Source organism: Malurus melanocephalus, unplaced genomic scaffold, assembly GCF_030028575.1.
Source record: "Malurus melanocephalus ecotype Western Australia unplaced genomic scaffold, MMel_1.1 scaffold_83, whole genome shotgun sequence".
Taxonomy (NCBI): domain Eukaryota; kingdom Metazoa; phylum Chordata; class Aves; order Passeriformes; family Maluridae; genus Malurus; species Malurus melanocephalus.
In genome coordinates this window covers 707,871-733,240 of record NW_026623315.1, presented here as the reverse complement: position 1 = coordinate 733,240, position 25,370 = coordinate 707,871, and the positions used below count along the sequence as shown (strand labels likewise).

The 25,370-nt window shown below is 39.8% G+C and overlaps 2 protein-coding genes across 2 annotated transcripts in view; both read right to left on the bottom strand.

The window, feature by feature from the left end:
* Nucleotides 1-746: 746 nt before the first annotated feature.
* SNRPD1 (small nuclear ribonucleoprotein D1 polypeptide) lies at nucleotides 747-6,401 on the bottom strand. The gene is made up of 4 exons (XM_057367704.1): nucleotides 6,267-6,401; nucleotides 5,609-5,685; nucleotides 3,050-3,241; nucleotides 747-921 (listed from the first exon to the last, which is right to left on the bottom strand). Exons 1-4 carry the CDS (start codon nucleotides 6,278-6,280, stop codon nucleotides 845-847), a joined length of 360 nt encoding a protein of 119 aa, XP_057223687.1. The 5' UTR covers nucleotides 6,281-6,401; the 3' UTR covers nucleotides 747-844.
* Nucleotides 6,402-7,747: 1,346 nt separating this feature from the next.
* Nucleotides 7,748-25,370, bottom strand: part of SACM1L (SAC1 like phosphatidylinositide phosphatase) — a 29,868-nt gene continuing 12,245 nt past the window's right edge. Inside the window, exons 4-20 of the mRNA XM_057367702.1 lie at nucleotides 24,791-24,918; nucleotides 23,640-23,789; nucleotides 22,360-22,419; nucleotides 20,738-20,771; nucleotides 18,051-18,152; nucleotides 17,220-17,305; nucleotides 16,931-17,017; nucleotides 16,426-16,494; nucleotides 16,254-16,333; nucleotides 14,650-14,748; nucleotides 11,931-12,069; nucleotides 11,640-11,709; nucleotides 11,476-11,548; nucleotides 10,950-11,043; nucleotides 10,773-10,865; nucleotides 10,018-10,075; nucleotides 7,748-9,334 (exon numbers count right to left, since the gene is read on the bottom strand). Of these exons, the coding sequence (XP_057223685.1) occupies nucleotides 9,198-9,334; nucleotides 10,018-10,075; nucleotides 10,773-10,865; nucleotides 10,950-11,043; nucleotides 11,476-11,548; nucleotides 11,640-11,709; nucleotides 11,931-12,069; nucleotides 14,650-14,748; nucleotides 16,254-16,333; nucleotides 16,426-16,494; nucleotides 16,931-17,017; nucleotides 17,220-17,305; nucleotides 18,051-18,152; nucleotides 20,738-20,771; nucleotides 22,360-22,419; nucleotides 23,640-23,789; nucleotides 24,791-24,918 (1,559 nt within the window). The 3' untranslated portion in view covers nucleotides 7,748-9,197. The remainder of the gene's footprint in view (nucleotides 9,335-10,017; nucleotides 10,076-10,772; nucleotides 10,866-10,949; nucleotides 11,044-11,475; nucleotides 11,549-11,639; nucleotides 11,710-11,930; nucleotides 12,070-14,649; nucleotides 14,749-16,253; nucleotides 16,334-16,425; nucleotides 16,495-16,930; nucleotides 17,018-17,219; nucleotides 17,306-18,050; nucleotides 18,153-20,737; nucleotides 20,772-22,359; nucleotides 22,420-23,639; nucleotides 23,790-24,790; nucleotides 24,919-25,370) is intronic.

Sequence of the window (25,370 nt, the reverse complement as noted above, 5' to 3'; positions counted from 1 at the left end):
GAGATAAATGTAGCCAACAAGGCTCCTTTTATACTTGTGTCCAGCAAAGCAGTGAATATATATATTTATATATGTATATAGATATACATATGCACACATATATATGAGCTGCACAAGCTCTCCCACTTCCAGAAGTAGGCTTCCAACTCCAGTATGCAACTGTGCACTGTGCTGTACTTTGTATTTTCTAGGGATGCACTTTAAGTACACTAGAAGGTATCTGTGATAAAGCTGCTTTACAAGCCCCACCCAAACAAAAGTATGCCATATAATTAGCTTTGACAAAGTTCATATCCAGGTATTCTTTAATCATCAGATGTAACAATCCAGCAGTTCCATGGACCTGGTTAATTTCCCTGTGTAAATGTTTTATAAAGAAAGCAACATGTTTAAATTGCAAGCTTCATGTAATAGAAAACATTAAAATTATATCTACAAACYTTAAAAAAAGGTCGCTCTGAAGAACAATATTAGAGACACACTCATGGGACAGTGGTTCTTAACAYAGTGTCTTAACTATGTAACCATTAGAAGATGGCAAGCGCCTTAGAAAAGAGGGATTAGTTTCAAACATTGTTAAAGCACAACATAAGTCTCATTCTGGGACAAAAAGCAAAAGGAATTGTACAGCCCTCAGGGGTGGGTAATCTTGACACTGACAACCAACAAGATCCGTGTAGTCTACAACTGAAAGAAACAGGACATACCTGCCTCCCTCCCCAGGCTTTGCTAACAAAGGAAAGACACCTTTTCACATTTCAGTTTATTAAAAATGGATAAACAAGACCTGTACAAAATATAGCCAAAATTGCCCAGAATTTGGTAAGGGWTGCATGATGAGAAGTTATCGTCTTGGGCCTCCTCTTCCTCTTCCACGACCTCGGCCTCTGCCACGGCCTCTTCCACGGCCTCTTCCAGCAACTTGGCAGGTAAAAGAAAAAGGGTAAATCAAGTGAGACCAGGAATACTTTCATTTCCATTAAAACATTCTATATTGAGCAYAATCACCACATTGCTTTTTTGTGATAAGACATTCAGTTAGGTATTAAGTCTGTTAATGCTCAGTGACTTTCAGGTAATATTTTAATCTTTTGTGTTAATTTTTCCAGTACACATCTTCCACAGCCTACTATCCTTGGCTTCACTGCMGAAAACAAGGGCATGAAACAGTTGGCTGCTCCCAAATGACTGGATAATCTGACAGGAAACTACGATTCCTCTTTTTTCTACACATATACAGTTTGTTTTTTTAGAGGGAAATGCAAATTTTGACATGCTGTGAGACTCCCAAACTCATTCTGTCTTTGGCACCGGGTGGAAGGTGAGCCTTTTGAAAGGATCCCAACATCAACAGCTCCTACTGTTCTCAGTGATGCCCCTGCCAATTGCAGATGTGATTCTAARGCAAAGGTCTTGATTTCGTGTGCTCCCAGTTTTAATTACTGCTATTTAATTCTAAAGGGAAGACAGAATCATAGGATAATGCAGGCCACAAGCAACTGCTGAAGGCTGTATGAACTGTAAAGTGATAGTGTGCACCTCTTACTCAAAAAGGAATGTGACCCACCAGGCTGCAAAAAGATACTCAAAATTCTACAGAAGCAGGTGGCTCTCTAAGAGATACCCACTGGCATCCACATTCAAGCAGCAGGATGTGACAWTTATACTGGGATGTAGGTTAGAAATGCAGGAAAGACAGAAGGAGCAGACACAGGACAAATCTGACATAGGCAAAGYGTTGCTATTTGGCTGGTAATACACTGACCCTGTAAAATCTGTGAACTATCAGCCCCAGCTGGAGGATGACAGCAGCAGCAGGAAGTGTGCTCACCAAGCATCACCAGCATGCTTGGATCCAAGGTACATGTGGCACACACACCTCAGTCAGCATCCTGCCCTTCCCTGACAACTTCATTTGTCAAGGACAGATCAAGGGTTTGACACTTCTGAAGCCCAAGGGCGTTTATGGATTAGGGCAAAGCACAGCACAGCATTGGTCTGAGAGCACTTCAGTATAATAGCAGATGCAGGGAGGATCAGAGGTAAGTGAAGCTATCACAGCAGCTTTCCCCAAAGCTAACTCAGAGTAGGGATGCTTCTGCTCACACCGGGAGGTTCAGGAAAAAGCTATCCAACCACATTCATTTCTCCATGTGGTCAGATTGATGAGAGGAGCAGAGCCACTTTGGGAACTTTATCCTTATTCTCTATGAATAAGGAGTCAGTAAGGTGAACACCCTGCACACCCACACTCTTCAACACAATTACAGGAGAAATGATAGAATATGATTTTAGAGCACAATTAGCTTTCACTTACAGCTCCCTGTTTTAAAAACACAGATTAACTACTGGGCAAAATATATAAAGCTGCAGATTTCCTGGGGTTTACTGGATACTCATCTTTAATAGTGTGGATTAAACTTGAGTTACTGTCTATACTGTTAGGCTTCTAAGGAAAAGGATTTTTATTCAGCAGAATTTTGAAASAAAGTTCCAGGAAGACAGAGACTGGAACACTACTGGGAGCCAAAGCTGGAGATCTGTTCACTGGAATATAACCTAGACTCTCAGGTTTTCAACTGTCTCACATTCAGTTCTCAAGAGATACCATTTTTATCCCCCACCAAATTTCAGGGAACCATTCAGCAACATTTGAGATACTGTTCTATATTTATTATCTACGTGAAACTCCCCATACAAACTGGGGAAACACAGCAGACATCCTGTGTGGATGAAGAGGAAGTGTAAATCTCTTTGGTGCCAAGTGTGAGACTCAGATAGGTTAAAACTTGGTCAAGCTGATAAACATTCACATTTTTAAAAATAGATGCATGAAAAGCCATAGCACAACTTTATTTGAATTAAAGCTCTGCCAGATGCCAAGGAGGTGGGCAACGCAGACTGAGGAGTGCCATGTCAAACCCTAAGCCATGAAGGMATTTAATGCCAAATGCAGACATTAAGAACTCAAATCAGACATCTTCAGACTCACAGTACTAAAAAGCACACAAAAGCAGACCAGACACAGACCAGGAAAGCACAAACTCACCCGCTTCTCTTTTCTTGGATTTGACTTTTGGTTCAACATCCACTAGCAAAGTATCCAGAGGCAAACTGTCTGGCAGAATGAAGTAGCGGATGTTATTCCCTCGAATACTCAGTGTCTCCAGCTGTACAGGCTCTCTGTTCTTCAGCGTCATTTTCACTGCTTTGAGATGCGTRTTCATACTGACATCCACTCCTGAAACAAAACAAGCCAGATTTCAGGGATGAACTGAGATTTATCCTGCTCATCAACACTGGCTTCTCCCACTCATGAATTACTTCAGCCTCTCACTCAGACTACATCTCTTTTTCTCTCTTGAATTATGCCAGGTACCAATTGCTGTTTTTAGCTCCTCATGGTCAGAGATCTTTATCCAGGTCCTMGCAAAAGCTGCTTTGTAAATGGTTAAAATAATTCCTCTTAACAACAAATAAACTACTGCTTAYTACTGACTTCCAATACTAACTAATCTTTAGTCCTTTAGAAATAAGTAAAACAAACACTGGAGTAGGAAAAATAACCGGAATCATCTCCTTTTCTATAAGCCTTAGGAAATCAGACTGCAAAAGCAACATTTATCTTCTGATAAAATACATCCAATACCAGAAGGAGTTCTCTATGCAAGTACATAAAATRCCCCACTGCAAGGAACAACCACTGTGATCACAAACTCTGGGAACAGCTGGTATGCAAGAACTGTAAGGAATCAACACAGTGCGGTAGTGCGCAGTACTATGGATAACCCAAARCTGGAATAAAATCTCAGCTGGATGCATGTACTGTGTAACACCCATAAGAAGCAATAAAAAAAACCAAAAACCCAGAAGTTTTTATTTTGTATATCACAAACTTTACGTGGGATCTGATCTCCAGCTGATCAAAATGACAGTGACTTCATTTTTCTGTCCTCTCCCCTCCTTCTAGATTTTACACAGTCCCCACYGACCCAGTCCCTTGGTTGGTGTGAGGGGCATTACAAAAAATGTGCCCCTTCATCCCAGCTCYTGCCCTGACCAACCCAATCCATGGGAGGAAGAGATTGTGCAATCTTTTCACAGGTTCTTAGCAGAAAATGAGAGAGGCTTTGCTCAACAATTAAGCCTGAAAGAACAGSGAGGTCAGGAGCCCAGCAGTGTTTGCTTCCCATCTGGCTGGGTTCAGCAGAGCATGCTGCAATCGGACACTGAGGTGGCTCACTCAGCTCTAATCAAAGCTGATGGACCTGGCTGCAAATTAACGCCGGTTTTCAACTCTGCCAAATCCCCACAGATTGCTGCTGGCCAAAAAAGCACCTCAGCAATCCGCTGGAATASAATTCAAATTTAACAGAATTGTATTTTTTTCCCAGGAATGTCTAGGCAGAACAACTTTCAATAGTCGCCTGAGGGTGAGTTTAGGAAGGGAGGTGGAGCATCCTTCTCAGCTCACCAAGGCTTGCCTCATTAAACACGACGGGCCCCACCTACATCATACCTGCTGTCTTTAAGTAAAGCTCACAGGAACACTCTCCAAGCAATGTCCCTCACTGACATTATTAAAGCAAACAAAATAGTTTGCACATGTTTTAAAACGTGAGAACTGCATAATGAACTACAGAATTCCCGGCAACTTCCAGCTCAGTGATACAAAGAAGCACTTGGTAATCAGTAACACAAAACCGACTTCTGGCAACAGCAGGGGAGCAGAATCCCTTGGCCAAAATACCTCCTTGCCCTGTTTTAAAGCAATCTCATGAAATCAAACATGTGTCAATATGCATTTCCATCTAGGTTCACCTTAACAAAAAACGTGCTAAACGGAAATAATTAACTTTATTTTTTACATTAGAACCGCCTACATATAAAATTTAACCAATATAAGACCACATTAGCTGGAACTAGTTGCCCAGAAAAGTGGTGGGTGCTCCATCCCTGGCAGTGCTCAAGGCCAGGCTGGATGGGGCTTTGAGCGACCTGGTCTAGGGGAGGTGTCCCTGCCCATGGGAGGGGGTTGGAACTGGAAAATCTTAAATATCCCTTCCAATCAAATCATTCTGCAACGCTGTGATCGGGCTGCTAAAGAAAATACCAAGCAAGATTTGGAAGAGCTTGTTTCCTTCCCCCTGAGCCTGTCTACAGATAAAAGCCGTAGCTGGGCTCAGAGGGTCCCAGTGCTACAGCGAATTTACAACTCCCAGCAGAACCTTTAAAATAAGGAATACTGATCACAAAATACACSCCCAGCGCCGGTCTGACCACACGTGGACTCCCCCACCACTACACATCAAAGACAATCTGTGACCCACCGAAATTCCCACGTATATTCGTGGTTGCCTATGGAGAGCTGGTCACAGCTCCCCACTTTTCCCAGCAACTTCCGACAATATCCAGACACTTCTGTAACACAAACACATCTCGCGCTTGCACACAAAGGTATGAATTACAAAGCCCATCTCCTGCATTTTCCTGTGCCGGTCCCCGCAAGAGGGAGCACAGGACAAAAAACTCATTCAAACCGCGACTGCCAATTGTTTGCCGAAAGGCATCGGGGAATATTTTGCTGCATCCTCCCATCCCGCCGTACCTGTAATCGTTCCATGCACCTGCGTCCCATTCTTAAGCTCAATGGTCACAGTCTCATGGCTCAGCTTCATTAGAAACCTGGGAATTAAAAACTCATTTAAAAAAAAATCCGAACCGGTTCACTCCCCCATAAAGCCGTGCGTGCTCGACACTCTGCACCAAGCATTTCCGCATCTTGAGCGCCCAAAGACGGCGTTCATGGATTYTGCTGGGGATGTTTAGTGACACACTCCACGTCCTGCCCAGCCACCGGGAACTGGGATCGTTGAGTGACAAAGYGCCGGATTCACCATTTACTTCCAGGCGAAACGCCATTATTGTACAAAGAAGGAACCATTTTAAAAGCCGTTACAATCCCGGGAAAACAACGCTAACTCAATCCGGGGGGTTCCCTCCAAAAACGGGGGGGGGGGTTTTGCGGAGCGACCCGCGCAGGCCGCGGGATGGGAGCGCGGCACAGCACAGCGGGGCCTCCCGCCCGGCCCAGCCCCTTCTGGGGCCGCTCCCGCCAGGCCCATCCCGGCCCCATCCCGCTCCGCTCCCGTTCTCAGGGGAGAACGCGGGGCGGCCCCGAATGCGCGGGCTGGCCTGGCGCACCCGCCGCGGCCGGGTGCCGGCCATCCGCCTCCATCCACCCCCATCCGCGCCCACCCGCTCACCTGACGAGCTTCATGGCGGCGGGCGGGCGGCCCCGGGCGCGGAGCGGCGGCGGGCGGGAGCCCCGGGCGAGCGGAGGCCCCGAACGCAGCGGGGCGGAGGCGCCTCTCGGTCAGGCCGCGCCGGGCCTCGAGCGCCAGGAAGCGGCCGCGCTCAATGGGCGGGAGCGGCCGTGACAGCGCCCCCCAGTGGCCCGGCGGACCCTCCGCAAGCGCCGGGCCGCGCCTGATCCCGCCCGCAGGAGAAGACAGAAGAAGGGATGAGAATGGGGGGGAAGAAGGATGGGGGAAAAGAAGGATGAGCAGGGTGGAGGGGGGATAGGAGTGGATGATGGAAAAGAAAGCTGAATAGTGCCTGGCTTTTCGTAACGCTTTACAGCTACGAGCTTGACTGAATTAAAAACGCATTTTAGCAAAAAAACCCCAAAGAGTACTTAATTTTAAACCTTCGAGCTTAAAAGAAAGAAAAATCCAAGACCTAGAACCTGTAAAGCACTAATTTATTGTGAAAAACTTATCAGCTTCAAGATTCAGAATTGCAATAGTAACAACTTTCTGTGCACGCCTGAGTSTATTCACCCAGTGAAGAGGGGAAGGGAGAAAGACAGCTTGAAAARAAAGACAGCTGCAGTGCCTTTGTGAGGAAAGAGGCGCAGAGCCCTTGGCCCTGAGCAGAGGTGCCACCTGGGATGCAGCACTGSAGAATTCCATCCACAGTAGCTCTCTGACTTGAGATCCAGCCATGGCTGTGAGGAGTGGAACATCACACTGTGCACAATGACATCGAGCACTGCCTGAGATCACCACGGCTTGAGCACAGCAGAGTAACATCCTCCCCTCCAAAGACCAGATACAAAACTGAAGCATCCTTCTTAGGCACAAAGCAGTGCCTAAGGAACCATTTGGGAACAGTMTAATCTGCAGCACAAAATGCCTCTCAGACAGTACATCTAGAAAAGTTGAACATTTTATTGTCATTTAGGAGTACACCATTTGTGATTTTTAGAAATACAGACTCTGCAAAGCACTGAAATACAGGTGCCTTCCAACTTCTAAAACCTACATTATTCTATGTCTTACAAACCTTTTATATTAGCAWTTCAAGTTTGGTCTTTGCTGCAACAAGTTCTTCACCAAAGATGCAACAACTTAATTCTAGACTGCAAGACAACTGAGCCAAGTTTCAAACTCCACCTGCCAGTGAGCCACCAGAACCACTGCTTTCAAATATTGAGTCTATGATGTTCTTGTACTTTGTGCCCATGAGGGAGTTTACCTTTGAAAATTTTAAGTTAGGAGGATTTTCCAGTTAACCACCAACTGGTATTTTTCCATTACAGCATCTAGAAGCAAACGCATACTTTGCAAGTACCAGTGCTCATGAACAGGTTATGTTTACACAAAACCCAGAGAGGCCTCCAGAAACATTCAAGGCTAAAATGAACAGTTGCCCAAAAAAAAAAAAAAAAAAAAANNNNAAAAAAAAAAAAAAAGAAAAAAATCTGTACATATTTTCAGTCATAACACAAGGGAACACTGGAGTACCAGTGTTTTGTGTTCTAGCTTCAATAGTGACATCTGTGCTAGTCCTAGTAGTATTCTACATGTTTGTCCCTTCCCCCCATTTAAATTTTATATTCGCAATCTGAATATACAGCTGTACTTACAAGAAATATTAAACAATGCACAGCGCCTTAAGCAAGTTCCATGTCTGGTTTTGAACAAACCATATAAAATAAGTGACAAAATAGTTTAAAATTGGTCCTTATTTTTATACAGCTTGGAAGCACTAAATTTAAAGACACACATTARCCAGCACACATTAGTCTGCAGCTTTTTTTTTTTCTCCTTTTTTTTCTTGAAAGAGTGTGTTACAGTATCATGCATGAAAAGCAAGCTGCTGCTCCCAAGTAGAAATATGGAGTTTAGACTTAATGCTTTCTCCTCAGGCTGTTACTCCTCCTTTCATAAATTATTTCAACATAACCATGGATAGAAGCAGCTGACTAGCAAAACAATATGAAGTTCACCCTTTATGTTGTGACCCATTCTTAAAGTAATGAAGTACTTTGGAACTTTAGCATAAGGAAGGTTGAATAAACACTGCAAAGGACTTTTACATTCTTTGATTTCGTTTACATCTTCAGAAAGAAAATTCTACATTTTACTTTGCTAACTACTGGATTTTCATATGGAGACAGTATTACTGAAACAGTGCAAGACATTTGCAACTTCAGGAACATCCGATTAAACTGCCCTTTCACCCAAACAATGATTAGCAGAATATTGCATCAGTTCTAGATAAACAAGACAGGACAAAACCTCATTTTAGAATAGCGTTTTAGGATTCAAAATTCTTTCATATTTAGTGAAAAGAATCCACACACAAATATGCACGAAGGACTCCTTAACATAGACTTTATCACAACAAATGTAATCCAGCTGCAAGCCTGGACCTAGACTTTTTATTGGTACGAAGCCATAGTTGTTCAGAGACCACTATCAGATGTTCCATTGTTAATGCTTTGACATTTGGGTTATTYTGACACACAAACAGCATCAGAGCTCTCTCCTGTCAAGACCAAAAAAAACTAGCTGAAACAGCCCAGGTGGAGCATGAGCTTAAGCAGTCCACTTAAGCTCCAAAACASTCCAGACAGCAAAAAGCTGGCTTTTGTCTTTGCATTACTCCAGTAAGAGTGGAGCCCTGTCCACTAATGCAATATTCCAAAGACCATTGCAACTAAGACTGTCAAGTCAGGTCTCAGTTGAAAGCTACCACCACCACCGGACATGGTTTCCTTGCCCCTGACCCCCCMTTGCCAAGGATGAATGTTCATAAGAGTATTATTTGGTGTGGAAAGCAGGTCAGTAGAGACTCCAATTGTGGCTTGAAGAATCCTCAGTACCAAGCCGCTTTCCACACACACAAATTCAGTCCATCTTCTCTTTCTGGACCARCTTGGGCGCATCTACAAAATCCTTGCCATTGTAAAGGATGATAGCAAAGGTTCCAAAGCTGGCACTTCCCCAGAAAAGCACATAGGCCAGTGTCTCAGTCCATGTATCACCTGTGAAGAATAGCCAGATAAACCTTTTAGTTCACTATCTCCAATTACCAGAGAGTTCTACTTTAGTACAAATGCAAAATATTTCAAGCTCTCCCTCAGAGATCTGTTGTCAAATAAAATCAGAAGTCTTCCACAGATCTTTTCCTATTTTCTTACTTCGGAAAACTTGTGTTTACCACTCGGTTCTTGGAACACATTGAAAAGGTATCTACGGAAATCAGTCAAGAACTCTACTGGCACTAATGTTAGAAAATTCAGGGCAAAAGCAGAAGACAAAAACCTTCCCTGCTCCCAACACAGATTTAGATTAAAGGGACRTTGATCAGAAACAAGCTTATGCCTACATCTTACAGTTCTGAACTGCCTTTCTGCCCAAAATTAGACAGGTATTCCTCGGGGGCTCTATCCAGCCTACAATAAAGCTATGGCTCTACCACGGTGCATCTAAATTTGTGGATGATTACCTGTCCCTTAACTGACTTCTACATCAGTTCTAASATTGTTTTCTACAGTGCCTCACTTTTTTCCACATTAATGATACAATGCTAAACCTTAATCTCCAGAGCCATGCTCAAACACCTTTCAGTGTGATCAAGAGCAATTCTATACTGAGTAGTTACTGGTAACTAAGTTCACAAGAGAAATAAGCCAGTTTTATAAAATGAAACTCAATAGCGACTTACCAGCCATTAGCAAACAAATAATGCACATGGAGAAAGCAACCACCATAATAATAGGCAACTGAGGAAAGAGAAAAAGAATAATCACTTGTTACAGTAGTACATACATGCTCCTTAATTTCCTTTAATATGGGTTGTACTGCAAAGCTATTTACTTGCTTTGCAATGAACTTGCTTTATTTCTCAATTCTCCTACATACAGGTACAAATAAAAGTTTGGATGTTCCAAAATTTGTAAGTGTGTGCAGTAATTACATTAAGAATTAACATACACCTCCTGTGCATCGAAAGAGGTTGAGGCTTCTGCTTTGTTAAAATAAATTCACCAGTTAAACTCATTATGTTCTCAAAACCCATTTCCAACAGAAAGGGAACAGTGAAAAAAATAAAAGTGGGGTTTTTGTGTTACTATCTATGCTTCTGCATGAAGAGTGAAAAAAGAACACCACAAGATTCTTCTGCAGAAGGTAACAGTCATTAACAGTGACTAGTAGAATTTCCTTCCCCCTTTCCACCTTGTGAAGCATATTAAAAAAAAAAAACAAACTAGCAAGCAGCCATTTTACCAATACCTCAAGGACACTCCATTTTCTGCCAAGGGAACAGTCTAGGTTTAATCCTACAAGCAGGTATCATAGAAACATTACCAGGTTATAGGGATGCTTCATGACTAACAGACAAGTCTTATTTAGGCATAACGAAGCCAAGTGACTGAGCAGCTGCGTTTTTCTTATCACAAACAAAGTTTCCATACTCACAGCTAAGAACTTCCAATCTTTCTTGACATGCAGAGGACTAGCAGGTTCTACTTCATCCACTGARTAATTTCCAAGAAAAAGATCAATCGCATCCTGGAAGAGAAAGGGAGGACAAGAGTTACAATGCACAGCAATGTTTATCCATTACACTTCCCCATGGTTAAAAGCTTAACTTACTTGTCTAAATCCATCAGAAAAATTGTTTTTGTAGTAACGTATTAATGAGTTCCAGCCATCCATTATTAAGCCCCACTGAGTTCTCTTCCCAGTTCTGAAAAAAATTGTGAGAAATATTTAAAATAGATATATAAATTCAGGACTATAATTTCAGGTTTTACAGTTCTGTCATTAACCAGATGTATACTATGTTAAATGAACACTTGCACCAGAATGCATTTATCTAGTGTTGCCTCTGCATTATTACCACACATGCTTGTAACAAAGGAAACTAGGATGAAGCTTCATCCATCACACAACATAAATGTGTATCTTCATGGCACACTGCCTTGGTTTTCATTTCCAGATAGCCTTCACTTTCGTATGAACATATCAAAGAATGATGTTCTGTACCAACTGAACCATTGCAAAAAACTCATTTATGGCTTAAGCCCCAGGTTAATAACTTCTCCAGATATGAGGACTCAAAGAAAATCCCAAACATGCTCAAAAACCCAGAAGGCCTTTACRGAAAAGGCTGACTTGCCTCGTGAAATCGGTCTTTAAGGCACCAGTTCCAGCATATTGTTTGGCACAAGCATTAGCGTTATCAGCCCATGCTGTGAATAGGAAAACAATAAGAAATATAAGGAAGTTATATATTCTCTTCAGAGAAAAAGTAATTGTTTGAACTCTATATACGCAGCCTACCATTTTTATAGATTTTCTCAAAGTCTGCTTGCTCTTCAATTCTCTGTCCCACATGCAGAACACCTAGTCTCTGAAACAAAAAGCACATTGAGGCTCGCTAAGAGTTTGATCCAAAAATTAGGTATTTGCTTTCAGAAAAAGCTGTATTTATTAAACTTGAGCATAGACAATGCAGCTCGAGTTAGCAGTACAGCAACTCCACTAAGCAAGCTCTTACTACAGTGTTAAAATTACACTTCCATTTCAAATGGAAAGCCTTTTTCCTTTGTTAAAATAGAGTAAAACATTCACCTGAAGCTGGGCCTGGAGAGACCGGCGTGCTAACAAGCTCTGGATCACATTAGTCCGATCCAGGCAGTCCATGCAGTTACTGCGGAACGTTCCTTCCTGCTGGGCCACAATTTTACCCTCCGAGTCAACTAGAAAGTAACTAACACAATGCAACACATGTATTTAGAGACAACAGCCCATATAAACCACATGTTTTCAGAAATAATATGCTAGTAACCAAAACATAATTGCCCTGAGCATTTGATGAGACTTCAGTTGTGTCCTCAAACTTTGATGCCTCCGTGAATTCTTCCCCTATCATGCTGAAAAACAGCATTAGTGGATGAACATTTAGCAATCCCAGTATTCACTCTTACCATTCAGAAACCCAACCAGTAATATTGAGTTAYATGCCACTGGGAAGAGCAGCTTCTGGTGCAAAATCAGGGACTTGTATTTTTTCCCCAGTTATTTTAGCATCCAACTCCACAGACATGAAAATTGTTAGCAGAGCCTAACAGCAGAAGTAACCAGATTTATTTATAAGTGGTCATCTTGTTCAATCCAGTCACCAATGCGTTAGAAGTCATCTAAGTTGTCAGGGACAATTCTTCCAGTAAGGTACTCAGATTTTTTAAGGGTGCTTGRAAAATATGGAAAAATCTGCTACTGTCACATGCCATTCTCTCCATTGTGTAAACATGTGGGGGAACCAGATATTCCCTTTTGCATATGCCAATAGTTACCTCACTCTTTTTAATCCACTAAACCAAGTGTTTTCAGTCGTTGATAAAAAACAGCTCATTTTAAATCCTGAATTGCACATATGCATTCCAGTACCGAGCTGGCAGAACAAATATTCCAATGTAGTTATCAGATGGATGCGTGAATGGGACACAACTATGCCTGTCCTGCCACAGCATGAAACTTCCAGTTGTCTACAGATTTACAGATCATATTCTGTAGATTAAGTTACTTCAATATGTAATTACAAACTCTGAATGTGGATCAGCATATGGTCTACTCTTACTGTAGAGCATTTTCAGATTATCAGATCTAGGGTGACGTGATTCTACAATCAGGAGCCTTAGAAGCACAAAAATTTATTTTGATTAACTTTATGTTGTCTTTTTAAGAGAACATAATCATTTTCATAATTCTTGTAGAACTAGTTTTGTTAAACCATGTTTTGCATTGAAGACTAAAGGAGACAATAATATTGGTAAAATCTTTTCCCTCTTTTCCCCCYAAGTTTTGCCTACAACTGATATTAGGATAAGGCAGTTTGTTATTATCCTAATTAACTAGAAATATCTACTCTTAAATGCTGCATCTCCTATAGTTGCTCTAAAAAAATTAAAAACTAACAAAAAACATCTCCGCAAACCCAGCTCTTTTCTGACAGATCTTTCACAATGGATTTATCCTGCAGAAAATGAGAGTTGTTTACCTCCCTTGGGATTGCAAAACTATTTTCTATGAAGATCAAAACTCAGACTTTTATGTTCCTATTTAAGCAATAGTTATTACAGATGAAATAAAACAAGYTAAATTAGAGCCAGCCTAATCTTAAGTAAGAGTCTTCCCTTTTGTATTTTGTTTTAAAGATGAATGGTCTTTTTTTAATTTTTTTTCTTTTTAAGGAAATCTGGTTATTTTCTATGCCCCCAATGACAGCTGACAGTAAACAAGTTGCAGAGTCAGTATTAATCCTAGGAATAAAGGATCCTTGTTGTATAGGAAAAACTTATAATCTTATTTCTCCTGATTTGAGGTGCTCAAAGTAAATTTATTCTTTAGGTATTTATGAGTTTTTAAGGCTTTTTTCTTTCTGGTGGACAGAAATATTAATTACAACCTGATTAATTTATATAATTCCCATAGCCTTTACTCCAGGTAAGAGACTTTATTAACAAGACTCCTTTTCAAGTCCACACCTAACCTCATTTTATTTTGTTAGGATAGACTATACCACTGCTACTTTTGTAATGTTTTAGCTGATCTACTTTGTGCTTTARGCACCAGACTTCAGGAACAGGAAGGAAGCAATCAGAAAAGCAGAACAAAGTAAACTATTTCCCTAGCAATCTACSTATCTGCAAGTAGCAAAGACCAAAAATACACTTGTGGGACTAAATATTTAAATCGATTTGGACATTTTGTGTTTTTATATGAYTAATGAAAATGAGAATTTGTTTCCATGGGGGTTACTTATGTTAGCAAGGGCTAACAACCAATGCCCATGCAAGGTTTGGAGCCACAACAATGTGCATTAYAGGAAACACTTTTACAAATGCCTGTGGAAGGAACACCCAGTGTTTCATACTATGTGGCAAAACAGTTTGCTGTCAACACCACCTAGAATTACTATGGATGAAAAAAAAAAAAATTCAAAGACTTTCTTTTAAATAGAACTGAGTATGCATACAACTGGAGCTATGTCTGACCTTTCACCCAGCCTTACAAAAGCAGCTCTTGTCACAACGCAGGGTTACTACAGTTTTCAAAACCACTTTGAGAAGTGAACAAGGGCTCTATATTTTAACCCCCACCAGTTGGCTAACCTTGCACATGGTATCAGCAAGACATCAGAGACCTAGACACACTAATGCACACAAACCCATCTTGTTCATAGAAGATTACAGGTCTATAAGACCGTGCCTTAATGCAAGACAACAGAAACTATGAGGAAGTGGTCTYTTTTAAACAGCACGTAAGTGAAAGAATTGCAGAGTCTTACCTGAACTCATCTTGCTGTTCTGACAGTTGATCCACCAAAATCTGAAGCCGATCCCACCTCATCCGACTGCACTCTTTATGGAAGTCAAAGGCCACGTATCTGTTCAGAAAGAGAAGCATTTTTTCAGATTACATAGGTACTGCAGTKAAGGTTACAGAAAACCCTACAGCAAAAGGCTGATCTATGAAACAGGAAGTGACAGGATTTTTTTTTCTTTAGAGATTACTTCCAGCACATCTGTAGATTTTGTCAGCGCTCTGTGATTTTCCTAATGCTGCACTCTTAGTGTGAATGGTGACACCATTTACAATTCTTTACAAAATGCCAATAATCTGAGGAAGCACACATTCASTTCCAAGTTCTATGCTCCATTCTATGTTCTGGCTAGTATTTTTTCTCCAGGAACTACAGTAGGGATATGAATGTTATTTAATGTCATTTTTTTTCCTCACCAGGATTATGCTCTTCTCTGTTCACTTTTGAACTAAACACAGGTGTTGAAATCCCACATTCTTTGCTGGCATAATTCCCTCGATAACTCCCTAAAAACCTAGACAGAGCTTCTGTTTAAGCAGCTAACCTAACTGYCATAAGAAAATTAAGCAACTACTGACTTGGAACAAAATTTTAATAGCCAATCCATTTCTGGSAAGAAGTGCTCTTAGTAAGTGATGCTTGATTAATTAAACATTTGCATGCATATGTTTTCTGTGAATTACAGGGCATTACATTCCTCCCCTCAAGCATTCATAACCCAAAAGTTATTTGACAAGATTTCAGGACAATGCATGAAGAAAGATAATCTATACACATGGAAACAAATAATTGAAGATTCAAGTTTGATTCTGGCAGGTAAGCACCATAAAAAACAATTAAAGAAAGTGGATTTGGGAAGCAGTAATAAAATGGGGCTGCCAAAAACCCCTTTTGAATATACACAGAACATCACCAAAATGCACCTTCACATAATTTCACATCTTGATTTCCATCAGATGACTTTATAGCAAATATGCACAGAATAAAAAAATACAGCACAGTAATCTCAAGGATAAGGTAGAGGCAAATATCTGCATGTGTTGGATGCAAGCCCTCTCTCCAGAAGATAAYGAAAGCAAGCACAGACAGGTTGTAAAATTGTGTACTGCACTCAATATTCCTACAAAGAGATGGAATTTCTCACAATCCAAGTGCACTCTCCACTCTTGGMCCATTGTTACACTGAGCTGCAGGCATTTAAATTACACCTTCCCCTTACTGCTCCATCCTGTTTTGCTCACACTCAGCACTCCCTCACTAAATTAGCAACGTAACCAAGCCCTTTTGCCAGAAGCTAGCTCTACAGGGCATGATTTTCTTTTTCCTAACATGCAGAACACCTCCACAGTTCTCATCCCATACTGTGACTCCAACACTGGCATTACCATTGCCTCTGAATTTCCTTCTGCATTTTGCCTGTCTCCTCTCTTAGCAAGTTACTTCATAAACATGAACTGCAAACAGATCAGAGGGTTGGTAAAGACCCAGAGTGGTAASTGACCACTCTGGGGTCTCAGAGGCAATGCTTAACTTGTAACACAGAATGTATTACTTCATGTCACACGTACTTGACCATTCCATTTCCCATGCTGTTCACCATTTTTGCRAATGTTTGCTCGAGAGGCTTCTCTGAGCCTTTTTGGTTAACCTGGGAGAAGGGAAAACAGAGAGACAGAATTACTCAAAAAAGCCTGCTTAAAAGAACAACAGCTTTTTCAGGAAGAAGAAGTGAAAGCATACCAAGTTGACAATAATTTGCTTTCCATAGCTAATTATTTGTGAGTCAAAATGTCTTTGGAAGCCATCCATCTAGAAGAGAAAGGAAATGTGTTGACAGATGTACACTATTATTAAGATTTGTGCTTTACAAGAAATCTCCATTATAATCTTTTTGATGATTCTTACAATGAAAACTATTTGATGTTCCCTATTGTGCAATACATTTCTACTTTGCTCCTCCCAGTCCATTTCGTTCTCCTTATTAAACATGCTACAGATAAGAAGYATTGTACAGCTACTAAAACTGCTGCAAATGGCATCCAAAGAGAAACCACCCCCACTGATGTCTAGGTTTTTTTTTCAGCCTTTGAATTCATTATCACAAGGCTTCTTGCTATTATTTTTAAAAGATAAAGCTCAGTCCAGTATTGCTGATTTTTAWTCTTCTGATTACAGCTTGCTACCCTATCACACAAACATGAGGCCAGAAACATGTTAAAAGCCCAAGACACAAACACTCACATACATGATTTACTGACTTGCTGATCTGTGGCTTTGGTTTATACTTGAGGTTTGGTCTTTGAGACCAGAAAAAAGGAATAGATCCACGGGTCTGCAAAAGAATGTTAAAGGTTTTAGACTGCAGAATTTACAAAACTCACTTGCCATATAAAAATAAAGCAGACTGGGTTATTTTGTTAAATTAATTCARTCTGTTTGTTTAGTTTTGTTTGCAGAGGTTATATACAATCTATATTTAAGAACAGAGACAGAGTTATGTATCAACACATCTACGTTCCTTACAGTGACTTTACCTGAACAAACGATGCTTTGCTCCCCTTGTAATGCACAATTTGCTCGGTCTCAACGAAGTTAGCAGCATGCCCTTCTGAATCAATACCTGTGTAGGAAAAAGACCTTGTTAGCCAKCTCAGCCTGCCTGCAGAACAGTGAYAGTAATATCAGCAAAAGGCTTCCATCCCTCTTCTTTAAAGCCCTCACAGGAGGGCATAGAGCTGCCTGACAATGTTAACTTAAACACATCCTTGGTAAAAGTTCAACATGATCTGATCCAAATTTAAGAAAAACTGTACTTCTTGAAGTTAACACATTTTGATATTTCTAGSACTAGAAATTATAATTTAATACAAAATAAAATACCAGTGCTCTGACACCAAAGCATTCACTATTCAATAGAAGTGGTACTGCAGAAACTGACTAATTTCTTCAAAGGCATGTTTTGGGAATAAAAACAGAGAAAGTAATAAATTAATTTCCCTGATTGCTTTTCAACTTGAAACAATTAGAGAACAAGGCTTCCCTGCCAGCACCAGTGATGCTCTTAGCTGGGTTTACTGCTAGACCAAAAGGGATATTACACACTTGCATTTAATACCAATAAAAACAGTCGTGTCAAAAATCACGACAAAACTTTCTCTGTTATGTCTAAGAGCCGCAAAGAAGAGTCAGTTTTAATAAATACCAGAACATGCTTCAATTTCTAATATTTTCTTTGGACGAAGAACCTCAAGACAAAGTAAACAACTTTTTTTGCAAGCCATTATACAGCAATTACTCTTAAAGGTAATTCACACATACAGATGGAGTATGTATTATTTTTGAAATAAATAAATTTTCTCTTTTACCTCTCACATAGTAGCGCACACCAGCCCTGAAACAGCTTCTTCTGGAAACAAGCAGCCAGTCAAAACACTTGCCATTAATACAACAAGAGTGCATAGTGATAACTGATGAACAGTGCTAAGGAAAATCCCCAATGTTTCATTAGGAGATTTTTACACATCAACAGGCAGGAAACATTAAGGAACCAGGAGGCCGCGTTCAAATAAATCTGCAAACATTTCTCACCCCGACAACAGATGGACATTAAACTTGAGAGACAGTAACAATATTAAGATCAATACGCACATCACAAAACAACACTATAGTGATGCCACTGATGAACAAACATTACAACTGATGTAATTTTGAGAAAATGTGACTTGAAGAAAGATTATTCTGGGTCTTATGGTCCTAACTGAAAATTAAGAATACATCGCATCTGTAATTTTATTGAATTACCTTAGCAGTTTCTTACTCTAATTGCTATTAAAAATTAGCAACTACTTCAAAAAATACCTCTTCAAGTTTCTTTCTAAGCTTTAATAACAGTAAATACCTTGGGGTATGCATCTTGCATCTGTAAGTGCAACATACTATCACATTGACAAGTGCTAGAACTAGCAGTAAAATAGACTGGCTTTCAAGTCCATGTGAAGAAAAAAGAATGAACATGCACCAAGTCTCCAGTGTGAGYTTCTTACACAAAAATGGTTTCTTGCCCGTGCTGCCCACCCAAAATGGAAAATGTACCATAACCTGGGACTAACAACTAGTTTCAGCTTCAGTCTTGTTCTGTGCTGCTTATAATGACACTTATTTGGACTGCAGTAAGTTATCAAGTCTAATAGAGATCAGAACTCATCATGAAAAATTTCTCAAGACAGATTCACCAGCTTTCAKGCTTTGCCCCTCAAAACTGAAATCTACCACACTAAAGCAAGCAAAACACCAAAACAGTATTCTAAGCTAGTGAACTGCAGTCTTCTCTTTGAGGAATCTAGATACTTTGGCTCAAGTGAAGTTTAGGTTCTGTATCTATGATTCAAACAGGCCATAAAGCAGCTGTGTCACACAACCACCTCAGCTACATTAAAGAACACACTGATTTCATGAAACATCTTGATTTCCATTTGTATTTMTGCCAATACTGTCTGTAAACAACCCCAAAAAATACAGTACTAATTGCTTCCATCCAGCATGCTCTCACAATTCATAAATTAAGGCTGAAAAATACCTATTCCTCTGTTTTCCTGGAAAATTACTGCCAAGTCCTCCACCCTTTAATTCAACATTTGTATAGCCAACATCATTCTGCAAGAAAGGTTACCTCTAACCTTACTGCTCAGCAATTGTCAGCCTATTTTCTGTTGACAATCTGTCCTCACTTAAAATGACAACTTGCTATTAGCAACTTCCACATACACAGAAAAGGACAAGACAGAATTTACTGTTCTTTAGAAGGGCTTTTGCTTTAGAGCAGCAAGRGAAATATTAAACATAGTTCAGGGCTTTAGGTGATCAAAATCTCAACTATCCAAGTCTGTAATTTCTCATCATTGGAAGACTAGAAGGCCAGTCCACATAGCTGAAGAAATATATTTGGGTTTATATGGGAACAAAACAAAAACTTGATATTATTGGAGTATCTACTAGTGGCATTGTAAGAGCTCTGCTTAGGGCTGTTCCTAGCATTTTTACCACCAGAAATCCAGTTTCTTCAAATTCCTGAGTTCTCCAAGGTTTCACTGTAATTCTAATTTAACCAAACATTACTTATGCTAATTATTTATATTGTGTAAAAACAGGATTGAGGAAAGTGTTAATTGCAGTCCACCAGTTGTTAATTGCAATTAATTCGGAACCAGCAGGGTAAGGATTAGGGTGTTTTGACAGTTCCCTTTTGCTGTACTTCCTTAGTCCCTCTGCCTCCTCCCACAACATTTTCCATTAAACGAAGTCACAGGGAAAGAGGACTGGAATTCTGCCAGCTGCTGACAGTCCTACCAGATCAACCGATTCCATTTGGAAGCCATTCCCTGCACACACCTGAGAGGCCTTTGCAATGGAGGAAAAAGCAGAATGTGGCATAAGTTGATCTGTCCAGTCTTGCCAGTACTTTGCATGCTGCCAGTCCAGGAGCAATTATCAGGGACTTACTTTTGATCACACACTGCCTCAAGAAAGCATTCATCCCTTCTCAAAAATAAACTCATGACTGCTTTCCTAAAAAGGTCATCACCCAAAGCACTGGTGCAGGAAAAGCAGCTGCCTAGAAGAAGCAACCCAGGTGTCTTCAGATGAGCTTATCATTTTATTCATCAACAGGAATATCCATAAGCACTCCTTCAAGTCAAAACTGTTCTCCCTTATTTTATATTTGAAATAAACGCATCTTTTATAGATGATAAAAAAGTACTAAAGCTGACGTAAGAGTATTTCCCATATTAGTCTTCCCACTGAAAGACAGTTAYGCAAACCCTGTCTGTAAAATTAAATACATTAAGCCTTCAAAGCAGAATATTAAGAGAGCTAGCACACGAGTGGGCATCAAACAATATGTAACACCCATATATGAGCAAACTGTAACTTATTTCTGACACTGTGCTCTGTGTTCTAATTGCCAATGCAACAATAAAACAGCCTCAGCAGCAGCCATTTTGCTACTGGACTCCCCATATCCAACATTCAGTTTTCCAACACAAAAGGATACATCCATGCATCACTGGCGTAGCAAACCTATGGATCTGAAACACACAAACACATATTAAAAATATTAAACACCAGTAGCCAAAAAGATGAGTGACTWTGCTTTCCCTAAGGGTTTTGTGATAGTTTTATATACTTTACATCCTTTACTTCTTGTTGAGGGTGAAACATTCCTTCCTTAGGGTGAAAAGGAAAACAGCAACATATGTAATCCTTATTAGTGGGAAGAAAAAAGTGAAAGTCTAATCCTAATTAAGCAGCCTTGACAAAAAGCAAGCTGYTTTGTCCTCCCTATACATAGTATTTACTCTCCTACAAACATGCCAGATATAAAGCAGTACATACCAAAAACCTTTTGATATGATGTTTGCTTTACCTCCACAGTAGGACATATGCAGAGACAGGAGTAACAGAGGCCTTCATTAAGACATATTTTTATGTGATTAATACTCAAAATGCTTGATCCATGTTTTTTTCCTATCCTGCCATTCCTGAATAACTTCATCTTTCAAGAAAACTTTAAAGTTCTCCACTACTAGMAGTTGGAAATCCCACACTTCATTATCTAAAACTGTTCCTGCATCAAGCCAACTGTAGTCAGTGTGAGGGGAAGTGTAGCCTAATATATCAGTTATCTCCCTTTTCAGCTTCTGTGTTTTGTCCTGTAGGTCTGTTTTCACTAACCAGCCACACTCTGCTTTCCTTTGCTGTTCCYACCACAGCTTCTCTCTCATTTCCCAAGCTTTATTTGCATAGCACTATGCAAACTTTACACCCAGTCATATGCCCCTGGAATATGCACAACAGCCCTTCTCTAATTCCTATCTTCACATTCCAGAAGCACTGCACAATCCAGCCTTTTGGAACAGTGCTGTCTAATGTAACAGCACATCTCCACAGGTTACCGAGGCAGAAATAGAAGCCGTGCGTCATTTGCTTTGATAAATGCAAAGTAGTGATGGAGACAGGAGGCTGCTGTAGCACAGGCAATTCAAGGAGTTTAACAAAGGATGTCTCCAGTAGGAAGGAGCTTAGACAGTCTGGCCATTAAAGTGCCACAGTTATAGCTCATGGTCATGCACTTGTACTTGCTGGACTAGGTGAATTCAAAGGTTACAGTATGCTAGTATTCATTTGAAATATACTGGAAGAATTTGAACAGTCAGTCTTACTCTTAATTATCAGCTTCATGATCTATTCACTAGGAAAATGGAATTTAAACTGCAGTCACGGAGAATGATGTGAGACAGTCTTAGAAAAAAAGTGATGAACTGGTCTTTGCCTACAGCCAAAGAAAAATAAGTAGCTAAACTTCAAAATGCTTGAGAAGCATATGCTGTGCAGYGTAAGTTCCCCTTTGCTTTATATGAGCAGGTGCCTTCACAGCACAGTATCTCCAAATACAGACACTTCCCAAAAATGAGCCTTCTAGAAATAYTACTGAGGACATTGACAAAGCTGGAAGTTTGAAAGCAGAAGACTCACTGTGCTAAACTAGATGATGAATAGTCATGTTATACTAGATTCTGGCTGTCTGAAAGAGACAGAATTACAAAAAACTGTTGCAAATTCTTATAGTAGAAGTATATTTGTTCTCTATTAACGTAATCATTACGAAGTGTTTACCTCTGGTTGAGCAATAAATTCTCTCAGAAGGTGTCCATTCCATACAAACCGTGGATCTGCCTGCAGCAAGAAAAACACCAACTTGCTTTTAGAAACTGGGAATTCTGTTTGATTCAACATAAAGGCAACAGCATAGAATCCATCTATCACACAATTTTAGGCRAACCTATACAAATGGAGATGAAGTTCCCTTCTTTTATCAGTATCCTTCATAAGCTCAAATAGAAATCTAAATAAAGAATGGAGAACTGTTCTTTTCATTATTCTTAAGGATGTTGCCTGACACTTCTAAACCATTAACAACTGATCTGCAGAACATAATGCTTTCATGTTCTTATATTGGGGTTGCTTCCTTCTACCAGTACTGTTAAAAAAACAACGCCAAACACAGAGGAGTCTTCTCTTGCAGAGATGAACTGGAGATGTCCAAAACTGCCACYATCCTTTTGAAAAGCCATTATACTGCAGCCATGGGCATATGAAATTACACCGAAATAATTTTAACCATCCAAGATCTGATTTTACTTGAAACTGATGCCTTTTTACTGTACTTTGCCTTTCAAACAACCTTCTGAAGTGACACAATTTTAAGGCAAACCWATCCTTTCATGTCCTTGCTTCYCCTGGCAAGAGCRCTGTCAGAGCAGCATTTGATGACGCAAAACAGKTCCCAAATGAAAACAGTTTTTCCAATATTAAAAAACCAAACCAAAAACACATCAATATAGACACGAGAATTTCAAGCTCAAATTGCATTTGGCTGTTTTGTCTTTAAGACAAAAGAATTCATGCTTCACACAAAGAATTGGAATACTTTAGACAGAATACAATATCCCAAGACTGAAAGCCATTAAACCTGCAGTTCTACTCCACATTATCCTGGAAAATAATAAGAATATGATTTGTTCCATTTTGGATTCCTTTCCCCCATTCCAGGTCAAAGRAATTACTTGGTTCCTCTCAACTTTTAAGCTTAGGTCCTTCTCATTGTAATTAGAAGTATTAAATATTAAATTACAGGCAAAATTTCATTTATTTTTGATTTTTCAAATCAATTTAAAGCAGACTGTAGAAAGGACTTCCAACTGGAAGTGTGGCATCACATCAGAACAGATCCCTAAAATGTCGTGCTACTCACAAGCTAGGACACTTGTGTGGACCAGTATGCTCACACATAACTCCGAATAGTTTGGACAACACTGGCATCATTTAAATAACACCTCCATAAAATTGACTGACAACTTCCAAGACACAGACACGGAGGAAATTTAAATGCTTACCCTTTCTAGTAGGCTCATCTCCTGGAACTCTGGGCTCGTGTTGGCCAATCGCTGCAGGGTGTGTGTTAGGTCATAGGTTGTTGAGAAGTAAAACCCATCCACGCTCAAGACATGGTTAAGCATTGATAAAAATACTTTATTGTCCTGCAACTGTTGAGATGAAGAAAGAATACAAGAGCTGTTATATACTAATATAAAAATATTTTTACTCTTGTAAGCTACCACTACTTTTTGAAGTGATGAGATGAATTTTGCTAGTGCTCTAGCAATACATGACATCATCCAGAGATTACCATACAAGAAGGAAAGCATGAGAGTGCAATTCTGATACCAGTTCACTGATACCTTGCAGCTAGCACACTGCAACCAAATTCTGCAACAACAGTGGAGAGCAGAGAACAGTATTCTTGTGAGGTATATAGCTACTGATATTAAACTAACTTTAATAACTTCCAAGCAAAAAGGAAGCTGTTAGTTTCCCTAAAAACCATTCAGTCAAAAAAAAAAAAAAAAAAAGACAAGATGGCAACACAAAAGAATAGTTTTCTTGACAGTAAGTTATAATACGTGTTCAAGTTCTAGTTCTGATTAACCTCATTCCTTTCCTGAAAAAGCATCAGGTTCCGTTCCAGCTCCATTGATTAGACACCCTAACCTGCTCTTTATCAATCCACTCCATGTTTTAAAGAATCTTCAACCTTTCCCTTTCTCTTTACAAAAAAAAGCAAAAGTCAATTCTTCCCTGCTAGATAATTACGTAAGAGAACAATTCCATAAAGAAAGGAAGACATGTAAGATGACAGCAATGCARTTTATTGCACGGGATGTCAGAAGAGTAAAGCTGTGAGAAAGATGTAACAGAAGGATTAGGAAGGGTACACCACCTTAAGAGAAGCAAAAATGCACATCCATAAACTGCAGATGATATCATTAGTCATACCATATGAGTTYATAATCTTGAGTGCCATAATTCTACATACATCTACACACAAGTATTACAGCCATTCTAGTAACATGAACAAATCAGAAAAAAGGTATTGTTCAAAGAGCTTCTTAAAAAAATATCATAGCTTCATGAAATTAGGTCGTGTGGCAATGGAACATTAACATAYAATAACATTCCTCCACACTCCCCTAATCAATGTACCTACCTGAATATCAGTTAAGTGCAGCATGGTCTTTTTGTAGGAGAGGATGTCAAAGTCTGTAGCTTTCCAGATTGCATGACTGAAAATCTCACCTACTTTTTTCTTTTTTGTTATTACAATAAGATATGTGCCTGTAAATCAGAAAGAACAAAGTCAAAAAAAACCCAGAGCTGCACATATTAAGAAGCAGCCTATAATCATATCAGAAAACTGAAACCAACAGGACTTTATGTTCTTAAATATAAGGGGATGGAACAAAAGCAAAATGTACTTGCTAAGCTACCTACTTCTCTATGCTCAGAGATCTTGAGCTACTCATTAAGTTTAAGGAATTCTTAAAAAAGCAGACAACGTATCAGCTACTCTTACTTCTGATCAGAGATAGTCTGAAAGTCTTCACGTTTGCAAACTCAGAAACAGGCCAATGCTCTTGAATGTGGTTTGAACAGCATAGAGCAAGTCCAAAATACATGAAAGGAAGCATGCTTCAAAAGCCAAAAAGACTATTCAACTTATCCTGAAAAAAAAAAATYATCCTAACAGGTTCAAAACAGAACAAAGAGATTTGGATTTCTTTTAGCAA